The sequence below is a fragment of the Amborella trichopoda genome, chromosome 9, assembly GCF_054954075.1.
Source record: "Amborella trichopoda isolate Santa Cruz 75 chromosome 9, AtrichopodaSantaCruz75HAP2 v2.0, whole genome shotgun sequence".
NCBI lineage: Eukaryota > Viridiplantae > Streptophyta > Magnoliopsida > Amborellales > Amborellaceae > Amborella > Amborella trichopoda.
The window spans coordinates 55,133,141-55,142,502 of NC_142344.1; the positions used below are offsets into that span (position 1 = coordinate 55,133,141).

General features: G+C 37.4%; 2 protein-coding genes across 2 annotated transcripts; one reads left to right on the forward strand and one right to left on the reverse strand.

Annotated features, from left to right (window-relative positions):
* The first annotated feature begins 51 nt into the window (after window positions 1-51).
* On the forward strand, window positions 52-3,371 carry LOC18447803 (ubiquitin-related modifier 1 homolog 2). The gene is made up of 4 exons (XM_006857890.4): window positions 52-105; window positions 2,342-2,417; window positions 2,524-2,606; window positions 2,834-3,371. Exons 1-4 carry the CDS (start codon window positions 83-85, stop codon window positions 2,949-2,951), a joined length of 300 nt encoding a protein of 99 aa, XP_006857952.1. The 5' UTR covers window positions 52-82; the 3' UTR covers window positions 2,952-3,371.
* Window positions 3,372-4,974: 1,603 nt separating this feature from the next.
* Window positions 4,975-7,470, reverse strand: LOC18447802 (Pyridoxal phosphate (PLP)-dependent transferases superfamily protein). The gene has a single exon (XM_006857889.4). It carries the CDS (start codon window positions 7,222-7,224, stop codon window positions 5,263-5,265), a length of 1,962 nt encoding a protein of 653 aa, XP_006857951.2. The 5' UTR covers window positions 7,225-7,470; the 3' UTR covers window positions 4,975-5,262.
* Between the last annotated feature and the right edge of the window lie 1,892 nt (window positions 7,471-9,362).

Genomic DNA, 9,362 nt, shown 5'->3' on the forward strand with positions numbered 1-9,362 from the left:
TGCCGTTCTCTCACGCTCTCCAAAACCCTAATCATATTCTTTGTTCCACCGTTTCACATTACTGGAATTTCAGGCATCAAGTATGCGTTTGACAATTGAATTCGGGTGAGTAGTTCGCTTCGAGCTTCCTTTTACTAGTCTATGAATTTTTATTCACCTTCAGGTTCCTCTTATTACAAATCTCCTTTTTTTGTTTTTTTTTGGGTAAATAACAGTAGTCTCTTTTGCTCGTTAAATTTTACCAGTATTAAATTGTCTATAATTGGTCATCTATGTAGGATTTTATTGCCTAATCATGAATGATTACTTTTTGTTGTCTCTATTTATTTCCGATTAGTTTCTTAATGGAATCAGAAACACGCTCTTCATTCATTCTGTTTTTTTTGGGGATTGTTCACTCGCAATAATTTTGGTTGATTATTGCGTCTGGGTTATCTGGTTTTATTGGATGTTTTCTAAGAATGTGATGGATAATGAACTTAAAAAAGAGGCCAATTGCTCTTAAAAATTGTATCAGGATTTCATTATAAGTAGGCTATTGATTAACCTACAGCTGCTATTTAATTTAATAGTAATTTTCTTTCCATTACATTTAAGTGTTTGCTTCTTTTTTCCCTTCTTTTCTTAGCGGGTTAGCCGTGTGAAGTTTTTTTCTCGGAGAGTAAAACTTTGGTTTTTTCATATTGATTGATCAGCAGTTTGCTAGTATTTTTTTAAGGTTTCATTGATTGAAATTTGAAAATATACGTGTGGTTATGTCGATACTCAATTTTTGGAAGGACATGGGAAATATGAAGCAAAACAAATCTTCAACTGCTCTACAAGTTTTTGGAGATTTAATTTGACTCAGTGTTTGTTCCCCAAAAATGAAAATGACTAGGGTTTATTTGATGGTAATATTTCTGTATGGCAATTTAAATGCTAGTACGAAGCTGACAATTGAAGCTGATTGGATATTGGAATCAATTTGGTATTGCTTGCTTTTGTTTTCCTAATTTGATGCACCATATGGTTTTTCTTGAGATAGAAACTAGTTCTAAATTTCAAATATAGTCTGATTGTTGAAATTCCTTATGGAAATTGCTTGCCCTAGCTTGTTCTTGTGTACTTTTTATATCATATGTTCACCAACATTTTTCTAGGTATTGTACTTACTCTTCAGTAAGTTGTTCTAACTTCTAAGTCTCTCTCTTTAAGAATAGACGCATTATCCACGTAGTTCCGTATCATGGTTTCCATTTTCATGCTACTTTTGAGGAAAGCATTCTGGAAATGATCTGTTGCTGGTTTTCCAATTCAGATCATATTGGACAACAAGCATTTAGGTCTTCTCTTTGGAATGCACATTAATCCTCTCATGTAACATGTTGTACAAAGATAACTTATTATTTCGTTGTCTTTCTAATTTCTTCTTCTTAGACTCAAACCGAAAAAAAGGAAAAAGAAAAGAAAGGAAAAGAGAAGAATTTTACCTCTAATTGAATTTAGGAGACCAGTGGGTGGAAATTTTTGTTTTTTTTGCTCAATGGTTTGAACTTTGAATCTTCTTTGGTGTTTATATATGCTGTTGAATGTTTTGGATCTAAATATGTTTTAGAAACATGTTGGTTATTGGTCTTGGGGGTGATTGTAGGTGATCATTAGAGGGATGTGACTTTCCAGTGCTTTATCTAGTAGAAGCCTGGGTTTTGTGCTTATACATGACATGATTATATACTATTAATCACAAATCGATAATATAGTCATAAAATTTAATGATTGGGGACACGATTCATTCCTATGTGCAGTGTAGAAAAAAGTGGTGTGCATAGCGCCTATGTGGCTTTGTGGAGGGAGGATGGGTGCCTAATTGCCTGGTCTAGGCCGATGCTGCCCTCCTAGGCGGCCTGCCCCTAGGTGGGCACCTAGGCACCCTTGTGTGTGAGTGTGTCTGTGTCTGGGTCACCTAGGAGGAGTCGCACGTGTTTTTCAGCTGCCTATGTGTAAACCATGCAATTCAATCACTTGTTAACAATTTTGCTATTCTGACATATGTGGAGTTATTCTCTCCCTTTCAGCCTGAGCTTGTGATGCTCTTTAATTTTAATTTTAAATTTCTTAGAGATTCTTTTGCTAAGTTCGGTACTTTCTAGTTACAGTCTCCCTGATACGGTCAATAAGCAAGTATTCTCCACTCCCCAGTATATCTACTAGCTTTGATGCTCTATATTTTCAAACCCCTTTGCTCATTTACAAATAATAAACAGCTAAAAATATGTTTTCATCTTTCATTGCCATTTCTTATAAGAATGCATGTAAATGTCCGCTTTCTTATTCTATCATTTCAAAATTTCTGATGCAGGGGCGGCCTAGAGCTCCTGTTTCAGTCTGTCAAGATACATCAGGTGGATGTTCCAACAAAGACCAAGGGTGGGCAGGTAAGTCTTTTATGTTGACCGAATAAGGTGACCACAATATATTATACTGTTTACTTTTATAAAAGAAGAAAACTATTGTTCTAATGCTTTTGCGATATATTTGCAGCTAACAATGAAGGACTTACTAACATGGGTTAGTGACAATTTGCTCAAGGAAAGGCCTGAAATGTTCATCAAAGGAGAGACTGTGTAAGCAGATAGAACTTAATGCTTTGGGCTGATCCCAAAACTCTTTTAAATGTGTCTTCAATGTCAATTTCACTCTTACGACAAAAGAGAAACAATAGATGATAAAGTACAAAAAAAACTAACCCAAGAGGAAAAAATATTCAAAGTGAAGAAAACTACACCCACAATTAGTTTCTCCCCAATTTTGTAATGCTAACATGCCCAAATGGCTGCATTTACTTCGGCAGGAGACCAGGTATCCTAGTTCTGATTAACGATTGTGATTGGGAACTATGTGGGCAACTTGATGCAACTTTGGAAGAAAAGGATGCCATAATTTTTATATCAACGTTACATGGCGGCTAAATCAACCAAAATCGTCTTTATCCAGCTGGAAACTATCTCTGTCTTCAAATGTATACTATTTTGTTTTAGATGAGGATATATTATTGTATATTATTGGTGGGTTCTATTAGAGCTCTGAAAGCAGCTTTGGTAGGCGTGGCTACGTAGATTGGTTGTATGAGCGTAGCTGAATCATTTGGAGACTCTAGTACATGCTCTTCCTTTGATTTCTGGGCCATCATTACCAGGAGTGCTTAGAAAATACCTACCAAAGGAATTGGCATTTTTCAAGTGCAATACACATATTTCGTTTGGAGTGGAACACTTGCTTGTTGATAGCTAAACTTCATCTAAGCTCATACTTTTCCTTTGAAGGCTGTTTCTTTGTATTGACAATACGGTGTGCATATTTAATGTGTAGTCCTGAGTAATTTGCATTTCCATATTAATCATGGTTGATGGTCCATAGTATATGTTTTAGTTATTGTTTAGTATTATTGAAATTATTGATTGTCAAAATCATCAAGAACTTAAAAAAAAGGTTGAATGCTACCATTCAGGGAAAAGAAAAAAAACTTGATTGCTTGTTTGCCATTCCATAATACTGTTACCAGCTGCTTAAGTTAACTATGTTCCTGCAAAGTGTTTCAAATGATATTTATAGGAGTTTTTTAGGAGAAAAAAATAAAAATAAAAATAAAACTGCTTAGTTAGGGGCAGTTGAAGATTCATATGGGATTCATTAGGAGTCATTTCGAGACTCTAAAACCTACTTGTTTCCAACTACATTCGTGGGTCTAGAATCCCGTAGTTTGAGGTCAACAATTCTTATCCCTTTTGATTGGAGGTGAGCAAAAAGTGGACACGGTTACACAATTGAGGAAGGGATGTTGGGGGATCCAAACCATCTTGTTTTCCTTCTTCATATATATATGGAAGATGGGCGAAAATGAACACTGTTTTCGCTCATAGGTTCGGCACTGTCCAATTTTTTCGGATGGTGTGAATTAAAAGACCGCAACGGACATAGCATGTCCGTTGTTATGCCCATTGCGGTCATTTTTTCAAGAAAAAAAATGCGGGATTCTGCCACGGACATCACAACCCCTTCTAACTTTAACCTTCTATATATATACGACTCTAGGAAGTTTAAAAAGTGGAAGGGTAAAAATAGTTGAAAAAGAAAAAAAATAAAAGAAAAATATCAGGGGGTAGAAAACATCTATGCGCATATTTACTCTCTCTCTCTTATGCGGGTTTGTTTTGTAATGAAAGTAGTGTTGTTGGAGAATATGTAAAAAGCGGTTTGGAATTTTGTAGCCAAGGCATTCTCTGCCATACCTTGGGATTTTGCTGTTTGCATATTTTTCTCTTTGAACTTGTACAACTGATAGTACTCTGTTTCATTAATAACAATCGTCTCATGCTGTGTTTTTAGTCCATATGTTCTTTCTTCTTCCATTACTTCACTGTGAGAAGTTTCAGCCCACATGCCTTCTCATTTTCATGTATTATTAGATGGGCCTACTTATCAAGAGACCATCTCAGTTTAGTCACGACCCTTTAAACTGAGAATGACACCCTTGAATTTTGAAATGGTAATCTCACTTCCCTTATCTAGAAATGAACAAAACAGCTTTTTCCCGTGCCATATTATTTTATCTCTTTATTATTAATTTGCTTTCTGTTTATTCCTTTGTAAAAATACTGGTATGTGCTATCAGATTCAAAATTATGATTATCAAAATATCTGTTCTATTATTCGAATTTACACTTTTAGCATTCATATTCTGGCTCCAAGCCATTGGGACCTGTCAGCCATTTTATCCTTTCTTTTTTGCTGGCTTCAGGAAAATATGTCAAGTTTATTGCCAATATCAGATGAAATATATATGCTCTATAGAAAAATGAACATGCATTTTATTAATAGCTGGGAGTTATCTGAAATCCAGGAATTTGGATGAGCTTAGGGCTTTCATCCAAAATCCACAAGCTTAGATGAGATAGAGAAGATAGTTCACCTTCCTGATGGAGGATAGACTTGTTTTGCAATTGGGTATTTCATCCCAAAGTCATTTATTGCATAGAGTGTCTTCTGCCTGTGCTCAACTGGACACAACATATACAACACTGTAAACATTGGTATATCTAGGGACTGTAATTGAGAATTCACATTCTCTGAGCTTGTTGCAGCAATTTTTCTCCGCTTGAATGTTCAAAAATAAAAATCTCTGTTTCCCATGTTGGAAAACCAGAAAGAATGATTCTTAACTACCTCTTTACAGTGAGAAATAAACAGAAATAAACACAAGTCATCCATGTACCGTAAACCTTAAACTTCAATCATTTTCTGATTCAGACCAAGGTATCTCCATCTCTCTTTCTCTACAAAGTCTGCGTCCAAAAACCTTGCCACGAACGCCCAAAGTCTGTACATGTCTTCGAAATTTGACAAGAAACTAACTGTAACAGTGACCACTGTTACTCCTAAATCAACTTTCTCTCTCTTCCCAGCCAATGTTGCTTCTTGCGCTGTTGCCTCTACGGTCACTTCCTTGTCTTCTTCATGCTTGTCTTGAAACCAAATATTGCACAGGGAACAGTAACTTAGAGAGAGATTGCTTCTATCTGCAAGCTTTTGTACAAGCACCGGTTCTACTTTCTCTCCCTTCCAGTCAAACACATTGAATGCCACAGCTGGGCCTCTGTTAAATTTTATCCTTGGTCCATAAATGCGAACCAGGGGAAGGCCTCCAGCCTCTGAATTAGGGTGTCGAAGCTTCAGAAGTGCGGTTACAAGCCAGTTTACAAGGTACCTCACTCTGCTACTGATCAAGGGCAGGCCTAATTTATCAGCATGGTCTAAACATCTACATTCTATCTCTAAACGTCTTGTCCCTTTCTCTGTATTCTGATGCATTTCTGTCTTTGTAATTGTAGTTTTCTTCTTTTGAATGACAATCGTGTCTTCACTTTCTACTATTTCAGAAGGTGTCTCTCTGTTACTTACGTTTTCTACTGGTGCTCCTAATTGTGGGCTCGCTTCCTGTTCGTTTCTCTCTCCTTGGTGATTAATGGGTTTTAGAGAAAGGGGACCCGAAAAAGAGCTTTCGTAGGATAAATTATCCTCTTCGTGTCGCATTTCTGATTCTAAGATGTGGGTTATGTTCTCTTTGGATGAAGAAGAAGACTCATCTTCCTTGGACCATGACTGGTTTTTTGCAGGCACAATTCTGATAATCCTAATACTTTTCGGTGCCTGCAAGGCCGAAGCTCTGGTTTTATTGACAAAAAGGCAGGAAAAACCAGATGGGTCTTCTCCAAAGACCTTGAAAAATGAACATACGACGAACTCTGGTTGGAACAGAGAGAGACCCAAAGTATCCATGTCCTTTGGGCCCAATGAGCAAGCATCCAAGAGAACATCCCACCCATTTTCCCTTGCTCTACTCATCCAAAGGTATGAATATCTGGCTCCGGAGAGCCGAGATTGAAGGGGAAACACAAACAAGCCCTGTTTCCTTTTCTTTTGTCTCTTCTGATTCACCATGAGTTTTTTAAGCTTTTGAGAATGGATTCTTAAACAAGGCCAAGTGAAGGAGGCTGATAAAATTCTAGCTCCTCTCTTCTTAGAGCTCTCCACCATTGCATTGAGGCCCTCACTATGATAATCATAAACTGTGAGAAGCCTTTTACTTTTTTGGAATGGATATGACTCTGCCAAAAGGCTGAAGGCTGAAGCTCTATTAACAGTGAAGACCATAATGTAATCACTCTCTGAAATATGCAGAAACTTCATAATTCTCTCTCTAATCGATGATTCCAAGTCACCATTTCGGACTTTTTCCTCTGGAAATTGGATTGTTGGGCTTGCAGATTTATAGGAGATATTGAAGAATGGAGAAGCGTAACTCGCAGGGGCCGAAGAAGAAGAAGAAGCAAGCATGCCTGGTTGCTGTGAATGAGAGAAGAGACCAAAACCAATGTAATCAAAGCACACATGGTTAGAGAGAGAAAGGTGGCTGTATTCTTGGGCTCTTATCTGGTCTGTTGTATTAGTTTCAAGGTACTGGGGATAAGTTAGAGAGAAGTTATGAAAACAGTCTGATAGAGAGGGGAGGGACTCATGGTTGGTGAAATGGGTGTTTGGGAAGAGAGAGGAAGTGGTTTTTATAAGGAATTCACGGCATGGGGTGCTTCTATTAGGGTTCGGAGCATATGTTAAGGTGGTGAAAGGATTGAGGCAACAACCATGACATGCTTGAGAGACCTCTGCTGAACATGGAGAGTACATGTTTTTTGGTTGTTGGGTTTTCTCTCTCTTCCCCTTTTCTGAGATGATTTATGGGTTTTGTTGACGAGATAGATGAAATTTTTATACGAGTGTTGAGGTTGGGGATGAATCTTGTAAATTACGGGGTTTTCAATGGTTTCTGGAAAAATGCTTGGGTTATTTTAGAGATTTTCTGTTATACCCTTTTCATTTTCTATCAACTGTGAGCTTTTCTTCTCAATTAAAGGACCAAATCGCTCCTCCATTATGCTTCATTTTCAAATTAAGGCTTGTTTTCAAAAACAAATTACAGGAACAAATCACTCCTCCATTCTCAAATTAAGGCTTGTTTTCAAAAACAGAGTGGGGGAATTGGGTCGGGACCCATACTATTTTAGAACCGGTTTGTTCTTAATTGATTTCTCATTTGGATCGGTAATTTAGATCAGGAATTGTCGGGTTTTACTATTTTGGAACCTGTTTGCTCTTGATTGATTTCTCATTTGGATCGGCGATTTGGATCAGGAATTGCCAGGTTTTAAAACATTGGTCCATAAAACTATATAGAAAATTGGGGATCAATGTTCATAAAAATATGTCCAAAATTGGGTCCTAGATGGATATGGATCCAGATCCGATCATGGTGCATTACGTGCGCAAGTCATTAGACTCGTATTGGTAGATAATTTTTTTTTTTTTTTTTTATAATTTATAAATAACACCGTAAATATACATATGGTCATCCGCCATCCGTCCTCATTGAAGGGTGATGCAGATGAGTCGCATGTGCTCTGTAGAATCCACCATTGTCAATGTGTCAATGGCGCATCTACCCCGTCAGTCGACGATGATCGATGGTGGATGGTTAGTCTCTCTTCCATATACTATACACCCAACATGGATTGGATGAAGAACTGATGATGATTTAGGAACACACGCAATTTTCTAGAGCATGAAGGACACATTCGTAATTTCTTTTAGGAAGAAGGGGAAATAATTTATTTAGTTGCATACACAAATAAGAATATAGTAAACGAGTAAACAAACAAGAAGAAAAGGACGAAGAGTCCGAGTGGTGGCCGGCAGGCATGATGCAGGCCCTTTTAGACTCATTCTTAGGATGGTCCACCCTTGGGACCAAACTATTACAAAATTGCCCTACTTCCACATATCACCATTTGTCCACTCATAATCTCGTGATAATGAAAATAATTCGTAATCTTTGTTTTAAAGTTTAAACTCTAAAATTGAGTTTCACATTTTAACCCCCAGGTTAGCCCAGTGTTTCATAAATCGGCTGTTCGAATTGGGACTCGCTCGAGTTGGACCGGAGGCTCACAATTTTATGCTATTTTTAGAGCCTGGTGTTGCTTGGGCCTCTTGATTTTCTAGTATTTTTTAAGGTCCCTATTTGGTAATTGATAACATAGGAGAAAATGGCACGGTTTCTCAGTTATTATTTTTTCCTTATTTGGGAATATAGAAAAGTTTGAAAATGTGGAGCCTGTCTCCACATTTCGACGCTTTTTCTCAATTTTAGAAAAAACTGTAGGTGCGGAAATTTTAGAAAAAGGGGAGAAATACGAGACCTCTCTCGTGCCCCGTTGATTTAATCTAGCCTCGCGATCTCTCTCCCCTCTAAATCTCTTTTTGTCGACCCGAAGCTTTTTTCAGTTTTCACATACAGGTTACCAAAAGAGTTTTCAGCTTCCAGCCGTGAGTTTTTTACTTCTATTTTTCTCACGCTTCCATTTTCTCATAAATTCTCTAGAAAACCAACTTTCTCAGTTAGCAAACAGGTCGTAAAGAATTCAACCAAAAAAACAGGGCCTAAAGCTTTTTTTTTTTTTTTTTAAGTTAAATATATCCCTCTCAAACTTAAACTCACCCCAGCATTGGACCAATGGGGACTCAGTATAGGAACCATGCTGAGTCGGAACCCTGATTTGATTTTGGAGGTTCAACCCCAATTTTTGAGGTTGAACCCCAAAATAAGTACTAACTAGAGCAAAAGAAATATGGACTGCTTAGTCATTTATCAAAGTAAGCAAGGTCTATTCTGGAATTTCAGAATTATATTATTCTGGGAGTTTGAATATGGGTACCAATAACATGGTAGTGGGGAAGTATCAGGAAAAGGTGATAATTGCATCTGACAG

What these genes read in the sequence shown, in the direction of transcription:
- LOC18447803 (XM_006857890.4), top strand. Translation starts at nt 83, where the DNA reads ATGCGTTTGACAATTGAATTCGG. An exon ending in CGTTTGACAATTGAATTCGG is followed by an intron (nt 106 to 2,341) that starts GTGAGTAGTTCG and finishes TTTCTGATGCAG; the next exon opens with GGGCGGCCTAGAGCTCCTGT. An exon ending in CAAAGACCAAGGGTGGGCAG is followed by an intron (nt 2,418 to 2,523) that starts GTAAGTCTTTTA and finishes ATATATTTGCAG; the next exon opens with CTAACAATGAAGGACTTACT.
- LOC18447802 (XM_006857889.4), bottom strand. Translation starts at nt 7,224, where the DNA reads ATGTACTCTCCATGTTCAGCAGAGGTCTCTCAAGCATGTCATGGTTGT.